The sequence below is a fragment of the Pristis pectinata genome, chromosome 1, assembly GCF_009764475.1.
Source record: "Pristis pectinata isolate sPriPec2 chromosome 1, sPriPec2.1.pri, whole genome shotgun sequence".
Classification (NCBI taxonomy): Eukaryota; Metazoa; Chordata; class Chondrichthyes; order Rhinopristiformes; family Pristidae; genus Pristis; species Pristis pectinata.
Window position 1 is genome coordinate 108,287,199 of NC_067405.1, and position 20,449 is coordinate 108,307,647.

Sequence of the window (20,449 nt, forward strand, 5' to 3'; positions counted from 1 at the left end):
AAATGATAAACTTAAACCTGGTAGGTGAAGCTTATTGACCTTGTGGTCAGATGGACTTTGGAAATGCTTGCTTTGAAGGTTATCCTATAGACCATCAAATCTTTCTTTGGAACCTCTTATTTGAAAAGAATGTTCACTTGGGAAGCTATGTGCATCATCATGTATAAAGATTATCACTCCTCTGGGAATTTTCAGGAGCCCAGAGATACTGCATTTCTATTTCATGTGCTGACAAGCTTTTTCTTGTACACTTGTTTCAAACGTACTTGGAGAGATGGCTCTCAGTAGTCTGCATCAACAGAATGAAAAGCACAGTAGGTGGAAGTTTCAATAATCCCATTTTCCCTCTGGAAAGACACAAAAATTGTTTCTGGTAATGCAAGAGGCCACATTCCCTATGCATGAGACACTGCTGCACAAAGGGCAGTATTAGCTGCAGCTGTGAAGCTACAGTGGAAAAAATATATTTTAAATAAAGCTGTAAAATGCATAACCATATAAGTATTCTAGTTGTTTGATCTGCTTATTGTCAGTTACTATATGTTATCTCATGAAGGACTGTAGCAGCTGTACATTTCAATGACATTTAACTTTTATTTATTTTGGTGATACTAGTACTGCTCTACCAAACAGCTTCATTTATATATTAGGACAAAGCACACGTAATGTACTGTGAAAACAAGTGACATTAATAAGGAGAAGCAGTCAACATAAATGAGAGGATGAATTGATATAAGAATGCAAATAAAAGTACTTGGATTTTACTTATTCAAGGAAAATCCAAGTACTTATAGGAATGGATGGTTGCAGGAACATTAAAAACAGATAAAGGATTAAAAGATTAGCTCAGAAGATCCAAGCTACTCATCACATGCTAGCTTTAGTTGGTGTTATAATGGCTATTACTCATCACTCACACACCAGCTAGTTGCAAATAGTCAAGGTTTGATTGGATGTTGCATTAAAGATTGTAAAGCCAAACAGCTGTGCTACCAACAAAACAGGTTCCTGATGAGCAGTTCCACATGACTACTTGAGTAATTGTGGCAAAGAAGGGAAATTGCTCCCTTGGTTTTGTTGGATCTGTTCAAAACTATTTAACTGATAGCTGCTTTCCGTTGTGAACCAGCATACCCTGGAAATGCTTAGCATCCTCCTCTCTCCCTCCCCACATACCGCTGTCTCCTCCTCCCTCCTAAGAAGTGATATGCTTGTGATAGACGGCGTGCAATGAAAGTTCACCAGATTGATTCCTGGGATGGGAAGGTGGTTGGAGCATTGTCCTGAGGAGCCATTTAAAAGACTGGGCCAATACTCTCAAGTTTAGAAGAGTGAGAGGTGCTCATTGAGCCATACAAAATTCTTACAGGGCTGTACTAGGTTGGTGCAGGGACAATGTTTTCTGTGTTGGTAGGTCAAGAAATGGAGTCACAATCTTAAACTCAGTCCCAGAACAAGTTATTTACTCAGAAGGTGATGAATCTTTGGAATTCTCTATCGAAGAGGCCTGTGAAGGCTCCTTCAGTGATTATATTAAAAGGACAAAACTGATTTCTGAATAATAAGGAATTTAAGAGATATGAGGTTCATGCAGGACAGTGGTGCTAAGGCAAAAGATCTGATTGAATTAGAGGAATGCGAGGGTCCAATTTGCCTATAACTGCTTCTATTTCCTATAAAACTCAAAGAAATTGATTCACCACTAGGTCACCTAGTCAACACATTTTCTGACAATTGCAGTTTGTTATCTTGTGTTCCAAATTTCAGGAGATCTTTTATACAGTTGCTGATTTGAATTAGAAATATTTTAACTCCAGGCCACTGCCCATCTAATTTTTGAAAAATTAGAACTTCAGTTCTTTGCAAGACCATATTGCTTGGTATGATCAAAATCTTTTTCCATGGTATGGATATCAAGAACAAGAGGGCATTATTTTAAGTAGAGAGTTGGGGGCTTTTAAAAGGAACCTGAAGGGTATGTTTTCTTTTACACAGAGAGTGGTTGATATCTGGGATGTGCTGCCAGAGGAGGTGGTGGACTCAGGTACAGTTAGTACCTTGAAGAGGCATTTGGACAGACACTTAAATAGGCAAGACATAGAAGGATGTGATCTTTATCCAGGCAAATGGGATTAGTGTAGATGGGCAAAAAGATCAGCATGGACATAATGGGTGTTTCTGTGCTGTACAACTCTATATCTCAATATTTTCATGGAACTACTGTTGCCTGTTTTAACTTCATTTAAACTCGTTCTTTATTTTGTCCTAATGTAAACAGCTGCTGAGGTATGTTCTCTACTGTAGTCCCGGTTTGTACAAGATGTGATATTTCATTGCTTTCTGTATTTGTGATTGATACAGAGTTTGTCAGATGCTTATTCCCAAAGTCAACCAATCATTGTAATAATTGAAAAAGCAAGCACAGTTATATTAAAAACTTTTTGACCAATATTTAAGGAAATGATGGAGCATTGTGCTCTTTTCTGATCCTACAAAATCTGTTATTTTCTCAACAGGTGGGTTGCTTTTGGGATTAATTGGAATTGTTTTTTTATTGTCACGTGTGCCAAGATGCATTGAAAAGCTTTTGTTTGTGTGCCATCCAGTTAGATCATTCCATACTTACGTACACCAAGGTAGTAAAAAGGAAAACAGAATGCAGAATATAGTGTTGTTGTTATTAATGAGAGAATAAAGTAAACATTTCTTTTGGTCATAGTTTTCTTCAAATGAAATACATTTGCAATCTTTAGTTCTCATTGCTGAACCACCAGCATAAAGCTGCTTGTTGCCTATTATTCAGAATTTTGTTATCAGGTAATATTTGATCTTAACTACAGGCACATTTAGCTATATAACTACAAGAACTGGAAAAACAGTAACAGTTAGTATGACAGCTGGAAATCTCAACAAAAGCATGTGCACTTTCTTCAGTAGAGGTTGAAATATATCATTAGGAGAATGCAGAGAAAGTTTTGCCCCACAAACAATGTTATTTCATTTTAAAATTGTTTAAAATTCAGAGATCATGGATGGAAGTCTGATTTTTTTTTTCTCTTGCATTCACTTATATTTCATAAGTTACATTGTAAACTCCAGTGAGGTACCAAGCCAAGATTTTTAATGGGAGAAATAACAATTTTTATGGTAGAAATACAAATTTTCCTGTTGACATGAATAATTGCAATGTTCACTTCACCGTCACAGATTTTTTATGCTGGTTAGTTTAATTAGATTGTTTATACTTAATTTGAATGTCAGCTATGAGGAGAGAGCTCGATATCTGGAAACAATTGTACAACACCACCAGGAACCAACTACTTTTGAGGATTTTGCTGCCCAAGTCTTCTGTCCAGCTCCTTGTCATCATTTACCATCTGATTCAGGTAACAGCAAATACTTTATCTCAGGTTTGAATTCATAATTAAAAGCCCATTACAGTTGAATACTAGTTGGGTTGTATATTTGATTTGTAACTTTTGATTACTAAACATAACATTGCTACTTGAATTTCGAGCAATTCTGTCACTTTAACAGAGAGATGTTTTTTATTAAGTTGTATTGAGTCTCTGGAATAACTAACAGCTGATGGATTGATAACTAGAGTTTATTATGGGTTTGTAAAACAATGTAAATCAGGACTTCCATAGGCAAGAGAAATTGTCCTTTCTGAAGAATTCTTATGTTTTTTTTTCATTCTTGGAAAGGATTTCCTGTGTTGCATATTAGTTTAAACTGGATGAGTAAGAGTCATATGTACCCTTCAAAAATGACAAGTTGTAGTTGATGTTATTTCACAAAATATATAACATACTTTATTTTAAAACTTTATCTAGCATTAAAAGTTAATATGTTATATCATGGTGGTCCTTCATAAATTGGTTTTAGAACATTGACTTGCTGGTGGAATTGCTATTAAAAGGTCTTTTCAGTCTATTTTGTTATTTGTAGAAATGGCAAACTCAGAGCTTTCCTATCCTGTGCAAATCAACTTTGTATCAAAGTGATTATTTTCATTGTTTTATTTTCCCCTTTAGATCATTAATTGTCAGTTCTATAAGTCCAAGGTAAGATTCAGTGAGAGAGCTTATGTTCAGGTGACTTCTTACCAGAGCACTAAACACTTAACAGTTTAAATCAGTTCTCTTGATGCTTTGTTCACACTAAAAGAAATTTCCCAAGTGTTTTAATTTAAGTATTACCTTCAACTATAGTTTACTAACCAGGCCTGCACGTCAAACTAACCTTTCAACATTGAAATATCTTTAATAATCGTGGCTAATTTGGAAAAATAACACCTCTTTGTTCTTTTATTTCCCTCTTGCATGAACCAGAAGCAATAGCATTAATGTATGTATGTACTGTTTGGCTCTAATGTCAGCAGTAAGTATGCAACATGTAAATTAAGTGTTAGATGCTATAAAATCTGAGGTGAGGTTTGTAACTGGAACATTGTTTAAGTTGGTTATCTCACTGGCTGCCTTTTAACATTTCTGATGTCATAAAGAATTGTTTGCTTCCCCCATTGTTCATTATTCTAAATTTATTTTCTTGAAGTAATGAATGCTGATGAATTAATTGAGGTTTCTTCAAGCTACTGAACTTGATTATATGGAGAAAATGTTAATCATTGATTAAAATGACCTAAATGCTGACATCCACGAAGCTATCATACGCATCTTTAATTAATTTAGCTCCCACAAATTGTAATTTCTCAAAGAAAGTTTCTATAATGAGTTCAATAACATACCCTTACAATAAATATACAAAAGTGAAAATAATGAAAGCTCTTTTTATTTCTGTAAAATATAAAAATCATTTTCAACAGTTACCAGACAAAGGAACTTCAGAGAAATTTTACTATATTTTACCTCATTGGCCATAATAAGAACTTTTAAATAAAAAAATACCTCACTCATATCTTTTTTTACTCTTTTAAAATAAAAGCAACTATTCCTTAAAAGTTTTTGAAATAAATATAAACAGGAATGAGGAACCACTCAGGTAACAGATAAAAATCACATGTCACAAAGTTGCATAACCTTACGGAGAACTACATAATCACTTCAATATGAATCAAGCAGATTATATTTTTCATTCTAATGTTGGTTAGAAAATAAAATGTTGGGACTAGTTTAACAAATATTACATTGCCTAATTGCTAGTAAATTATTAATAGCCATGGAAAGTAAGCCAATTTATAGTAGCTTGATTCTTAAGTTAGAACAACACTTCTACCCAACTAAATTTCAGTGCAGTGATTGTGCTTTTTTTTGAATGAATTTCAAGATTATTTCACTTTAAAATTACCTTTAGACTTCTGAAACACTATTCACAAGTTGATGCAGGCTTAATGGTTTAACTAAAGTGCTAAGCTGCACTGCTGATTATTTTAGAGAAGAAAATTATAAATGCTTTCATCAGGGACATTGCAAACTCTGATTTGCATCGTCAGCAGAAATAAATATTATTGATATGAAGCCACCTTTTTTTGATAATTAGCGGGAAAACCAAAGTACTGAAAATGCTCAAAATATTATTTAACTTAATTTACAGTCTTTTGCAATGTACTGTCCTGTTCTATGTTCTTGTAAAGCTGAAAAATATCACCAACATTCTCCTTTCCTCTCAATTTAGAATCATATACATGATTTAGCCCCTTTGCAAAAAGGTACACAGTTGGTCATTTGATCTTAAATTCATATCAATGCTGATGGCAAGGATGTAAAGGAGTGCAGTGAAACTATATAATGTTTTCCTTTGTGAATATAAATGCTATGCAGCATGTTTGACAGAAGACTTAAAAAGGTTATTTTAACTTTTATACATAGGAAATTAGCAATCATATTGGTTTAACTCCAGTTAAGTGGTTAGTACTACAGCAGAAAATTCAGAACCATGACTGGACAGAGTCCATTAAATGATTAGCTACTGTTCTTTAAACTAATCAACCTCCCCGCCTTCCTTCTGCCCTGGATAATATCTTTGAATATATAATGCTGTCAATTTCAATGGCAAATCTGGGTTGTGACTGGAAGAGGAATTGCATAAGGGAGGGTGAAATCAAAGTCGAACCTCTTAGTATCAAAAGACAACTTTTTCCCTACCATTTTCAGATTCTTCCTTGAAGTCAGTGGCTTGTACTGCTGTTTCGTTGACACTGGTACCAACTTCCCTCTCTATGTATTTGCTAAAAACAGTAATCCGAAGTGTGTGGGTCTTGACTGTGAATGGCAAAAATGTTTTCAGCTGTGAGATCACTACTGCAAGGTCCAATTTTATTCTTACCCAATTACGTGCACTTCCAGAAAGTCAAGGATTAGAAATTAGGAATGAAAGTTTGTTCATTGTTATTTTTCTTTCTCTTACCTCCTGTTCAAGCACAATGATGTCAATTTTAGTGACTCCAACTTGCTTTGAGATTAGCTAGTGCAGAACGTACCAGGGATTTTGTTGCTCTAGTATAATTTGGTAATTTATCAGAGTTTGTTTATAGCCATCAAGCTATTGATGAATCACTTCTAAGATTTTCAGTAGCTTGAAATAGTTAACAGGTTTGAGATGTGTATTTTCTGTTTTGCTGGCTTGAACATATAAAACCAAGTGGTGCAGTCTTTTCAAGATCATGTATGCAGTAATACACAAAGTATGCTTTAAATTAGTCCGTGAAATCTGGTTTTTGGTAATTTAATTTTTACTGTCTCAAATGAAACACAAAAAAAGTGAGATTTTTAATTTTGATTTCCCTTAAATCTTTAGTGATTCTTAGTCAACTCATTTCTTTATTTAAAATTTTGTTTGCCTTTTGTGATCACTCTGTACAAATACTCCTGTATAGGGTTATTGATGAGTCAAGATAATCTGATAGTGATAAATTTATAAAATGTGTGTATTTTCTGCCATGCATCATGTGTCACCTATTTTCATCCTGGCAGGGAAGAGAAATGGCTTCATTTTTAATTCATTTGTAAAAGTTTAGTTATTCTAACTTTCTTTTTGAACAATTCAAAATTCTTAATGTTTGACAACTGATTTTTTTTCTTCTTGCTTAGGTTTGTTATGATAATATTGAATGTTGTAACTGCATGTAAAGGAATGTTTGAGATTAGAATACAAATCTACTGTTCTACCTTGAATACACCATCAATTGAGAATCCACAGCCCTCAGAGGTAGAAAATTCCAAAGATTTGCAACCTTTTTGAATGAAGTAATTGTCTTGGTCCCAAGTAGTATCTCTTAAACTGGTGTTATGACCCCTACTCTGGATTCCTCAGACAAAGAACCTTATTGTATTTTACAAGACTTTAAACAGTCTTTTCTGTCATGGAAAAAGGAGAGAGAAAAAGCATGTTGGGTCAAATTGAACTGGAACTAGCCTGCCATCTCTCCATGCACTGAACAAAACCAGATGAGGTCGATCAGGATGACATTCTCTATCTGGGGGGGTCACCAGCGAGGTTTAGTGAGGCTCAGGCATCATATTACTGATGTCTTGCCCCAGAACAGCCTTTAAGATGAGACGAAGCTGGAGCTGAGCTTCTCTCAAAGAAATGTGTTGGAAACATTTAAAAACTATTAGTTAATGTTAATGAAAGAATATAAAACATAATTACAAACGAAGGATTACTGCATTAAAACACTGCAAAATAATTAAAAACAATGAAATGACAATCAAATAAAAATAATTTTTCTTCCAGTCTACAGGCCCCAATTCCAATGAGTGGTGCATTGATTCTAAGTCATGTGTGACTGGCGTGCAACCTGAGGTGATTGTTGTATTCCATAGAGCTGAGTTGTCCATGCTGTGTTATCTGTTATTCTGCTTCCCTGTTGAACAGCTAACCACAACCAGCTCAATGTGACCAATTGAGTTTTGCATTATTATAGTCATAGCTTAATATAGCTTTAGTGCATTGTTTGGAGAACAATATTTATAAATATGCACTGACTGCATCTACAAGGCATTAAGATGGGATATTCCAAGGGTTAAATTGCAAAAAGGTGACAGAAAATAGTATTATATTCCTTAGAATGTAGAAAATTGGGGGTTATCCCTTTTAAAAGAGAGGGAACTGATTGGGTAGAAAGAAGAAATCATTTTCACTGTTTTGTGAGTATAACAATAGGTAGTAAATTAAAAGTATAGTTAGTTGTTTCAGGAGTGGAGTTGGAAAACATTTCTCCATGCAGAATGTGATAGCAGTTTGAAAAGTACTGCAGGCAGCAATTAAGGTTAGGCTTAATCTGAAACCTAAGACTGAGATTTTTTGCGATCAAAGGTCTTGAGGAATATTGGCTAAGAACAGAAAATGCTGGAGAAACGCGCCAGTTCAGTGACATTTGTGGGAGAAATAAAATCAGACTATTGACTTTTCCTCGAAGCTCGGAAAAGTTAGGAAACAGGCGTGTTTTAAGTTGCAAAGAAAGGTGGAAGATACAAAGGGAATATCTACAGTAGGATGTAGACCAAATGTGAATGAATGATACGAATACTGGTGATGGTGGCTGAGAGAGGGTGGTGAATGTGTGTTAATTGCAGCTGTTTGGTGGAGGTGTAAAAAGATGAAGCTGAATGAGGGGGTGGGGGACAATGCTGGATCTGTGAGAGAACATTGCAGTTACTGGAAACCTGAAATAAAAGAGAATACTGAAAATGATACCCATTAAGTCAGCCAGCAAGAGAGAACAACAGAGTTAACATTATAAGTTAATGACCTTCCATCAGAACTAACTAGTTCAGACACAAACTGGAAAGGCTGGTTTTCCGATATTATTGAATTCATTGTTGAGGCCTGTAACATTCCAGATCAAAAGATGAAATGCTGTCCCTTGAGCTTAAGTTGGGTTTTGTTGAAATGGTGCAAGAGGTCAAAATGAGATGTGACAGACAATTAGAAGTTCCAGTTTGTCCTTTTCAATTGAACCGAGGTGTTCCGCAAAGCATTCACCTAATCTATGTTTGGTTTCTCCAGAGTGGAGGAGACCACACTGTGAGCACCAAATGCAGTACACTAAATTGGGATTTACATTGTTTCAGTACATTGTTTCAGGAGTATTTGCATCCCTGGAGAGTGAGAAGGAAGAGGTAAAATGGGTTGATGTTAACTTTCTGCGATTGTGTACAAGACCTCCAGCTCTTCTGAATACCAACATTTACTAATTTCTCATTGCAGAAAATTAGTTTGCTTTTCTATTTTTCCAACAATAGTAGAAAACAGTAGCTGCTTGTAATATTCTACCTGCTACATCTTTGTCACATTTTTGGATTGTACTCGTAATGCATCAGCTTTTTATCATTAACATTCTTAGATGCATTACACTCAAAACTGTTATCTGTGGAATGGCTATAGATGTTGAATATCTGAGGCCTTAAGCACGGAATCTTGAGGTACCCAATGGATTACAGCTTGTTCTATGTTTAGCAGTCAATTCTAAATCCATGTTAACATATTAACTCCACCCCCCCCCTTCCATGAGTCTTAACTTTGTCTAATCTTGTGTATGATATCTCATTGAAAATGCAAATACAATACATACACTGGAGTGAAAAAACAATGCTGGAGGATCTCAGTGGGTTGAGCAGCATCCGTGGGGAGGCAGGGGTTGTCAATGTTTTGGGTTGCAACCCTGCATTAGGACGAAGAGTGGAGAGGTGATGATTCCAGCATTGGTAGCCTTTGTGGTCCTATCACTCTCCTCGCTGTCTCCACCTTCACCATCCCCTTCTCCAACCTGGCTCCATCAGCCTCATTTTTTTTTGTTTTGTTTGCCTCCATCTATCGTTCACCTGCCTCTGCCTCCCAACTCCGCCTCTGCCTCCCAACTCCACTCCTGCCCGTCTCCTACCTGACTGCATCTGACCATGATCTTTCATTCCTCCTCTGCCCACCAATCACCTCTGGCCCACGTCTCACCGCTCCCCCTCTCTTCTTTATACTATCTATCTCCTCTCTCCACTCTTAGTCGTGATCCAGGGTTTCAATGCAAAATATTGACAGTTCCTTTGCCCCCACGGATGCTGAGTTCCTCCAGCAGATTGGTTTTTGTTCCAGATTCCAGCAAATGCAGTCTCTTGTTTATTCACAGTGCATGCACTGATTCCTTATTTCCCTCTTCTAAATCTGTCTTGACAGAAAATCAAAGTCTCCTGTTATCTTGCTTTTAAACATAGATTCTATAATTTTCTTTAATACTAATATGAGGCTATAATTTCCTGTTTTCCCTGTTCCTCAATTCTTGAATATGTGTTATCCAATCTGAGGGAATGATTCTAAGATCTATTCCAAAATAGAAAAAGGAAAATGTTGCATATATGACAGCCATAAATTTGGTTGCATGGTTTGACCATCTCTAAGTTTTAAGAGTTGGATTTATTCTGCACATCAAGAGGTGAACCACTCATTACAGGATACCCAGCCTCTGATCTGCCAGTATACTCACGGTATTTATATGGCTGTTCCAGCTGAGTTTCTGATCACTGGTGATCCTTCCATCCTTCCCCCACCTCCCCGCCGCCCCCCCCCCTTTCAGGAAGGATGTTGATGATGGGAACTTGGTGATGGTAATGATACGTTTCTCTTACTGGAGATGGATGTTGCCTGACACCTTACATGATGCAAATGTTACTTTTTCACTTATTACTCCAAGCATGAATGTTGTCTAGGTCAAGCTGTATGGAATCATGCACTGAGAGTTTGAAAATGGAACTAACTATTGTAAAATCATTAGTGGACATCCCTCGTCCTGACCTTGTGATGGAAGGGAAGGTTATTGATAAAAGAGATGAAGTTGGTTGGGCCTTAGATACAGGCCAGAGGAGCTTTTGTAGTGACATCTTAGGGTAGGGATTATTGACCTCCAACAACCACAGCCATCTTCCTTTGTCCAAGTTATGAGTCTAGCTGTTGGAGTGTTTTCGTTTGGATGCCCTTTGATCAATTTTGCCATGGTTCCTTGATGCTGCACTAGGTCAAATGCTGCCTTGATGTTGAAAGCAGTCACCTCTGCCTCACCTCTTTGTTCTATATTTGAACAAAGGCTATGATGAGATCTGGAGTGGAATGGTCACAGTGAAACCCAAACTCGGCAATATTAGTGAGCAGATCAGTAGTGAGCACGTGCTGCTTTATAGCAATGTCAATGATTCAACCTATCACTTTGATGATTGAAGGTGGACTAATTGGGTAGTAATTATCTGGTTTGTATTTGTCCTTCTTTTTGTGAATGGGCTGCTTTGAGGTGGGTGCTAATTATAGTGGAACAGCTTGGCTAAAGACACAGCTAGTTTAGGAGCACAGATTTTCAGTCCTGTAGCTGGGATATTGTCTGGTCTCATAGCCTTTGCGCTATCCAGTACTCTCAGCTCTTGATGTCATGTAGAGATCAAAATCTCAGGAGAAAGCTGAGATAGATCTTTCTTTTGGTACTACTTGCTGAATGTGATTGCGAAAGCTTCAACGTTTTAACACTCGTGCTGGACTCCACTATCGTTGAGGACAGGGATATTCTTGGATTTGATTGTTTCAGGTCAAGGACCATTTGTTAAGATCTTAGAGAAACTATTTGGTTTAAAGTCACAGAGAAGGTGGGGGAGGTGGATATGACGAAGAGAATATCTTTGATAGGGTGAGTGCCCATTCCCATACTGCCTTGTCTATCTGGGCCCCCAGAGGAACAGCACCTCATTTCACGTGGGTATGTTGGAGCTTTCGAGACTCAATATTGAACTCAGCAGCTTCAGGTAACTTGCTCTCCCTGTCTGAACCAAAATGGTCAGTTCTGAAACAGGTCATCCATTTGTGATATTGTTTCAGTTTTTCTCTCTCCATTAACATTGCCTGACTTGCTTTAGCATTCCTTCCAAGTGCCTGACCTGCGTATTTCCAGATTTATTCCAGATATCTAGCAGTTTCTTTGATCTTCATTTCCTGTTGTAAGTCTGTCCCACTTAGCATGATAGAGCTGTGCTTGGTGTATAAACAAGACATTGTATCCACATGGGCTATGCAGTGGTCATTTCTGCCAGTACCACCATGGATGGATGCCTTTGCCACAGGTAAATTGGAGATGGGGAGGGCAAGGTGGCTTATCCCTCCTGTTGGTATACTCATTACCTACAACAGACTCGATTTGGAAGCTACCAAGTTGCTCTTGGTGATGGACATTGAGTCCCACCCTGGAGTACATCTGTGCCCTTGCTGCTTTCAGTGCTTTTGCCAATTGCTATTAAACATGGAGGAGAACTGATTCATCAACTGAGGGAGAATATAAGATGGTTATCAGAAAGAGGTTTCCTTGCTGATGTTTGATCTGATGCTATGAGACTTAAGTTCTGGAATAATCAATGTTAACAACGAGATGCCCCACACGTAGAGCACCTCTGGTGGTTCTGCCTTGTTTCTGGATTAAAACATATACAGGGAGAATTCAGCCACATTTTTGTGATTTTATAATTGTGAGTTCAGCTGTGTCAGGCTGTTTCTTGATTAGTCATGGGCAGAAAGTTGAAGGTGTTTGTGAGAAGTAAACAGTTGTGCATGAAAGTATCAGCAACACTGCTATACTGTAGGAGTGGAATTGAGGGATGTCGTAAAGGAGAAAAATGACTGTTGTTGTGGCTGGGATATGTGTTTCTTCTTTGGACCTGCTAGAAGCAAGGCACTGGCATTACACGCGTACTTTGAACTTGGGTTGGGAGAGCAGTCTGCAAAGGAATTGGCTTTGTGTGATATATTTAGTGAGATAAATATCCTTGGTCCTGTAGTACTATGTTAGATAAAGATCTTCCTTATTGTTGACAAACATTAGATAAGCAGTCGTAAGACATATATGTTTGATTAATTCATTGCAGTATTCAGTAACAGAATTAGCCCAAATATAGCAAATCTTTATTAACTTTTGCAGTACTAGTCATGCTATAGAAATGCAAGTTGTTCTCCACTGAGGTTCTGGATGCTTGAAGAGAAAATAATAAAACAGAATTATGTTCCTTGAATTTGCAGACTTTTATCGCGATTATTTCAGCATTAAAAATGTTCAGATCTTATTACTATCTACACTCGTGTAAGCTTTAGTCTTCAACACCTATTGTTCGAACATTAATTAATATTGCAGGTTCTGGCAAGTGCTGCATATTAATGGTGTTATCTTTTAGATAGACATTAAACAAGGAATATTGTGGGAGTTACGCTGGTGTTGTGACCAATGTTTATCCCTCAATGTCAAAAACAAATGGGCCTAAACATACTTATTGCCAGTGGTTCCCCAAGGAACTGCTGACATTATCTTCCATGCAGAATTGCTTGCCTCTGATTGCTGTGTCTGTATTTTGCAATCCAGAAGTCAGAACCAAGCCCTTACTCTAGGCAAGGTTCATCATGAAGGACCTGGTACACTTCATATTCACCCCCTCAGATTTGATAGTGGTGGCTGGCATAGATGGCACAGCTCCATTCATTTCATGGGGTTGTTGACCTTGGTTAAAAAGGTAAGTACATGGAAGTGATATGCTTATTTTTCTTCATTTAATGCCTTGTTTTCCCTTCCAAATAATTAAAATTATTTAAGTACTACAATCTACTTTCCCTACTTCTCTCATGGATCAAAAAAACTAAAAGGCCATGACAGCTGAGGGAAAGTGGCAAGTTGAATCCAGGATTGGCAGAGTAGCAGGAAGCAAAGGTATCAGTAAGGAATTTTAATGACTGGAAGTTTCTGGAAGTTTTTGATCATGAAAGAGGACGTTGTTGGCTGCAGGAAGTTATCACTGGACCTGTCAATGAGGAGAAAAATATAATTTATTTCAGAGAACTGTGAGGTAATGCATTTAAGAAGAACAAAAGCAAGGAATACACAAATAATCGGGTACTAAACAGTTTTGGGGAGCAGAGGAATCTTGGAGGCAATGTTCAGATACCCAATACAGGCAACTCCCACGTTATGGCTGGGAAATGGAAATTTTCCCTTACAGAATTCACAAATCATTACCCAAAAATATGACATACAGAATAAAGTTTGTTCTCAGAACTTAAGTGGGGGGGGCGGGGGGGGGGGGGAATTAATAAATACAAAATATTTTCTCAACGCATTTCTTAGCGCAGATAATGCGGCTTTGTGTTACAGAAAATTGCAACACGGACCGTTTTCTAGAAACACAACAGCCATGTACTGCAGGGGTTGCCTGTGGTAACAGAACAGGTAGACAAGGTTATAAAGAAGACAGACATGATTACTTGTGTTCTGTGCCTCAGTCACTTGAAGACAATGTTCTTCTATAAGGATATGAGAAAAAGAGTAGAGAGAGACTATTTGTCCTCTCAAACCTGCTCTGCCATTCAGTAAGATCATGGCTGTTCCAAGTTTCCATTTTCCAGGCCTCTGCCCATAATCCTTGATTCCCTTGGTGATTAAATATCTGCTTCAGCTTTGGATGTATTCAGTAATTCAGCTTTCTGGAGTGAGGAATTCCAAAGAAATGATGTGATAACACTGGAGAAGATGTGTAATTTTTAGATATTTTCTCTGCAAGGGGTGGAGAATTTTTATGAGGAGAGCTTAACTTGGTTAGTTTGCTTCTTGAAAACAAATTAAATGTGAAATTTAACTGAGGTGTATAAAAATTATGAATGACCAAGACAGGATAAATAAGTCGTACCTATTTCCCTTGGCAGAGAGATCAATAACTGGGAAGTGTGGACATAATGTAGTTGATATAAGGATTGGAGGGATATTGAGGTAGATAAATGCTCACCGAGAAAGTGATGAGGCTTTAGAACTTGCTGCTTAAAGAGCAATGGGACAGAAATCCACATCATATATAACACATGCTCTTTGAGCATTGAGACACAGTAATCTTTGGGGCTAGTGAATGAAATCTGGGAGTTGGAATTCATCTGAAATGCTTTCTTTCTTTCATATGACATTGAAAACAATCAGCCAAATGACTGCAACCTCTGCTATAATGTTTTATCATTCTGTGGTCCCTCCCTCTCTGCCTCTGTCTCTTTCTCTCTGCCTCTCCAGCATCTTCATATCAGTACATGGCAGAAAAGTTCAGTGGACGTGGATTTTAACATAAAATATAATGTTGCATTTTTGATTTAGTAAACACTGGCAAATAGTGAATCACAGTCCATGGAGACCCCAACCATCCATAGTCTTTGTATTCAGATTGAAAGTGCTGCATTGTAATGAGGGAATTCTGAACTGGTGAGGAGTTAATGTCTTTTTGTGTGTGCCTTTGCTCCCTTCTTAGATATACAGTACTTAATTGTTGTGTGACACATGCAGTACTAAATGCTTTACTATGTGCTTGCTCCAGTATTATTTCCCTTTAAATGCAGAGATCTCCAGCTTGGATTTAATATTTTAATGTAACTTTGAATTGTCAACAGTGAACCACCAGTACCTACTGCAATCATAACATTTAGTCTATCAAGCCTGAATCTTCCATTTAAAGGTATTCTGTACTTTTTAAGATCTAACAGTGCATTTCTACTGAATACCTCATAGGTTTTCTTTTCAAAATGTTCATTATTCAAAATGAGTATGGTTCTCTAAATATCCTTGTTTCCCACAGTGTGTAATAGCCAGCTTTAACTTCAATTTAAAAGGTGTTCAAATACAAGCTAGTGAGATGTGGCATCAGGAATTCTGCTCATTATCTCTGTTCTGCGCTCTAATTATTAATACCCTTCTACTTTAGTATTTGTGTCACTTCTCACACCTGTTCTCTTTTTTCCCTTTCTCCTGTTCCTGTCCAATTCACTTTTTTTTTGCTTCATTTTCTTCATTTTAAAGAAAGAAATGCTGTGATATTTCTTCTTCTTCCTAAACCTCCACTAGAAAACATTGGGCTCATCAAGGTAAAGGGCAAAGGCTTGAAACGGAAGGTCATTCACGCTAGCTATGAATGGTATGCTGTGCAAAATTTAAAACAAAATTCCTTCAACCTGTCATTTTTAATTACTCAATTAACTTTTGGTAATTGAAAGAAATGTATTGTTAATACTTCTGTGAAAAAGAAACTGTTCATTATATTTATATAATTTTGAATGTTTCTTAAAATTACATTTCCAGTCCAAATAATGCTTTAATTTGGACTGCAGAGGACCATAAATTATTTTCCTTGCTAAGGTGTTTTGTAATCAAATTTTTATTTTGATTAAAATGGGTGGAAATTAAATTGTGTAGCTAAGGTACCTGCTTTTTATTTGAGACCTGTTTCAGATGTATTCTGGGTCAAGAAGTGCTGTATTACCTAAATTGAATATTCCTTCAAGTCTAGTTCACTTAGTAAATATGGCATTGTTATTATTTATTATATTTTTGAGATGAATCTCATCAGTCCAAATTAATTTGGCCTCTTAGTTTAAGCTTACTTGCATTCAGTTGTGCTGCAGATATAATCAAGCTTCCATTTTGCGTCAGTCATGTTATAAATTTGAATTAAGTGCTTAGTTCAGTGTCAATGTGCTAGACTGGTAGTTCTTTAACGTGTTTAATGTCTGTCCTTAATTTTAAGTTGGAATTGAGGTTTGTTATTTTCTACATTCTTTTGAACATATTTTACTTTATCTTCCACTCACAATGGGGAGATAAATCTTTTCCAGTTTAATCTCAATGAAGTAAGGACCAAGTTATCTCATTTTTAATCATTAATGAATTCTGCTGACTACAGAGCCCTGCAGAAAATCCTCTTATTTCTCCGTTTACATTTTCACTAAACCAGGACTGGTCCATTTGACACTGCATAGTCACTGCCTAACATGGAATGAATTTCTTGCGCTTGCACTTTTCTGGGTGTGGGCTGAAAGCTACCCAATTCCTCACTTACTATAATACATATTTACTACTTTTCTTTGGAGCATGCATCACCTTGTTCCTTTAACAATGGGATTTACAGTATAAATGAGCTACTTAGTGTAATTTACCAAATATTTTCTGTCCTTTTAACAGTCTAATAATATCAGTAAAATTCTGAAAACATTTTTGGTCTCCTAAGGGTTATATTAAATGCTTTATTTAATATATTTACAAAAACAAGCCACATGGCTATCTTGCATACAAATATTACTTTCTTCTCCACTGTTTTGCAGGCTCATGCCCAGAGAATCAGCAGGTCGAAAGTCCTGCAGCACAGGGAGTGGACGGGATCGACTTAGCCTCTCCAATGTCACCTCGTGCTAGCAAGAGTCGTATGTCTATGAAATTGCGACGTTCTTCTGGTTCAGCTAATAAATCCTAATGACCACATCATAACAAATAATTACACTCTAATTCCTCAGAACTAGCCTTGTAAATGCTGTTTTTTTTCTGTTATGTTGCTGCTTAAACCAAATGTTTTGCCTTTTGCTAATTATTAGATATGTATTTGCCACTCCGTATTCATTTGAAACCTGTTCCCTGTAAACTATTTTTTTATTAAGAACACTGGAGTTCTATTTTTAGCTTACCAAAATATATATTTTAGCAATCTATGCTTTGTTGTACAGTGCAGCTGCCCTGCACCCACTTGATTACTTACCTGTATATTTACTGCACTTTCAATGAAAAACATTTTCTTGTCCAATTGTATTTGGCTAGTTAAACTGAATGGCCCATTAGTTATTGGGGATTGTCTTTTGGAAATTATGATAAATTTGCTTTCATGTACATTATCTACTTTGTACATAGTTTTGATTTTTCAGTAGAAACATTTCAGATTTCTTGTGCACAATTCAGGAATGTAAAGTAAGTTTTCAGTTTGTACGTAAATGTAAAGTTATGTTTAAGAATATATTCACCAAATCAATCTTATGGCACAGAACATGTACAGAATATTTTCATTTTAAATTATAAGATATGAATTTCCCAAGGAATGTAAATGGTCTCTCAGCATTTCAATTATAAAGATTAGCTTATGAGGAAAATTAATCTCTTATGCTGAAATGTATAGACTTGCTTTTATTTGAAGCACTGACATATCATATATATATATAAATATATATATAAACAGACCTAAAACACTGAAAATGCAGCTGAGTTACACTATTTACCTTGTGCATGGCTTCCAACCAAGAAACTATAGAAAGTGATACCAGATTAGAGCCAAGGTGAAATTTATTATTCAAACATTGAAAATTCTGTAAGTATTTAGATGTGCTCTTATGGGCTTGCACTCTATTTTCAATTTTCTGTGATCTGTTCACTAAGGGGAAAAGGGATCATTAAGAGTGTCTGTATAATCAATTGAACTTGAATTGAGTCAACTTTAAATTGCTGAGGTGCACCTGAATGCACATTCCAGCTGTTTTGATGTATTTTCCTGTAAGGAACCATTATTCATATTTTGTAGGTAAATTGGAATGTTACTACTAACAGTATGTAGCATGATGTCAGTACTAACTGCATGTGTAAATAAGTCATAAGGTAAAATATATATATTATGTAATGTCATTCATGTAGTTGTCTATAAGATTTGTAATGGCTGAAGAAAGATGTGCTGTTGAATATTGCAATAAAAAAATATTCTTACCATGCCTTTTAGCAAAATTTTTAAAATATTTATTTTTGAGCATCTGATAAATGTTCTCCTATGTTGAGAAATAGAAACCATTTAAGTATTCTAAAGTACTGTAATTCAGTATTTGTTCCATACATCTTATTTCAAAATTACTGCAATATCAGTGCTGTTCAATAACATTGCATTGATATCCTATCCTTTAATGCAGAGGTTTAGTACTTTCTCAAGTGTAGCCAATGTGTTGTAATCAGCACATCTGTGACCAGCTTGTGTATGGAGAATGACAGTATAATACTCTCCCATTAATTGCTTTCTCTTAATTGCTGATGACTTAAATCATGGGCCAGATAATCTACTATTCAGTTTTTTTTTTAATTCTGTCATAATTGGGCATTAGTCAAAAACTTCTGCAGCTGTCAATATTTTGTAATTCATAGTAAAATCTGCAATAGCAACTTTTTAAAATTTGGTTGTTTTTTTTGTACTTATCCCATTAGAGTGTTTTTCCAGTTTATCCCTTCTCCAAAAGTTTTTCATTAAAAGAAATGCCAACACAAACTCGCAGGTACTTCAGTGTGCTAGTATTTGGCAAGACTACTGAGATCTGAGGCAATTATGTTCATAAACACATCAATCTTGATAAATTCTGGCATATTATAATTTGTGTACAATTCAGGCTTGACTGTGTTTAAGCATTTTTTATGAACCTTAAAATTCACTTTCTAAATAAAATATTGATATCTAAATGGATCTTTATGATTGTCCTAATGCATTTCTTCCAAGCCATTGAAATTATAAGAACTCAAATCAGTAGAGCTCTTCTGCAGGAAAAGTAGCAACTGAATAATGATCCATGTCAAATTTGTGACTCTGATATCATGGAGTTTTCATTTTATTATACAGAAACAAATGTGTAAAGACAGTCTTCATCTATTTCCCAGACAAAGAAAATTCAAATGATTTGGAAATCTGTTATTCAGACTAGAAGGCATGAGCTTAAAACATTTCCCTTTTTTAATTATTTTACAGCTGGAGATCTTCTTAGAAACTATGGAAAACCTGTAAAATTTTCATTTATTTTCATTGTCTTAATTAAAGGTTACCTTTTAGAAATTACCTAACTTTCTCTTCCTACAATATTACACTAGCCTGTCTTTCTGTTTAGTAATAAATCTCCCAAACCTGACTATGTACAAATTAACCACATCTTCGATTGCAAGGCATCAAGATTAATTATATCCATTTTTAAGCTTTTTGGTACTAAACAGCATTGATGCATTCAGTGACTTTAAGCAATTGTTTATTAAAATAGCTTAAAATGACATTAAGCAGTTTAAGAAAATACATAGAATAGAAACTATTTGTGTGTGTGTGAATCACTGACTTAGCGCACAGTCTACTGGTGTAGAAATATATTACATTTGAAACTATTTTGGTACTTCACTGTTCAGCACAAAACAATTGCAAAGTGCAATCATTTACATAATGTAGTACTGTATGGGACAAATACTTTATACATCAACATAAATATGAAAAAGATTTCAATACAGGTGTTTTTAATGGTTTTCAGAATTTGCAGTTCACAATTATCCTTTGACATAAATGACACCACATATAAAATTTTAGTATGGATGTTTATGAAAATCTTACCAATGAAAGCAATTACTAAAATGAAATATTTATTTACATTCCACAGGACAGTAGTATTTTGTTTGTTCATGGGATGTGGACATGATTGGAAGTGTCAGCTTTGTTGTCCATCCCCAAATTGCCTCTGAACTTGGGAGACAGTTAAGAGTCAACCAAATTGGAAAGTCTGGAGTCACGTATAGACCAAAGTGAGGAAGAATGGCAGATTTCATTCCCCAAAGGACATTAGTGAACTAGGGAGATTTTTATCACAATCTGGTAGTTCCATGGTGTGCATTATTGAGACTGACTTTTAA

General features: G+C 36.0%; 1 protein-coding gene across 6 annotated transcripts in view; it reads left to right on the forward strand.

Annotated features, from left to right (window-relative positions):
• The window catches only part of ralgapa1 (Ral GTPase activating protein catalytic subunit alpha 1), a 142,038-nt gene extending 123,519 nt beyond the window's left edge, over positions 1-18,519 (forward strand). For 3 of the 6 annotated variants that reach the window (XM_052045902.1, XM_052045813.1, XM_052008932.1), the window contains exons 39-41: positions 3,262-3,386; positions 15,845-15,914; positions 17,098-18,519. In XM_052045902.1, coding sequence (XP_051901862.1) covers positions 3,262-3,386; positions 15,845-15,914; positions 17,098-17,188 — 286 coding nt within the window. In that variant the 3' untranslated portion in view covers positions 17,189-18,519. Of the gene's footprint in view, positions 1-3,261; positions 3,387-4,037; positions 4,068-15,844; positions 15,915-17,097 lie in introns of all 6 variants that reach the window. The other 3 variants (XM_052045987.1, XM_052008984.1, XM_052008867.1) reach the window with 2 other exon arrangements.
• Positions 18,520-20,449: the final 1,930 nt, after the last annotated feature.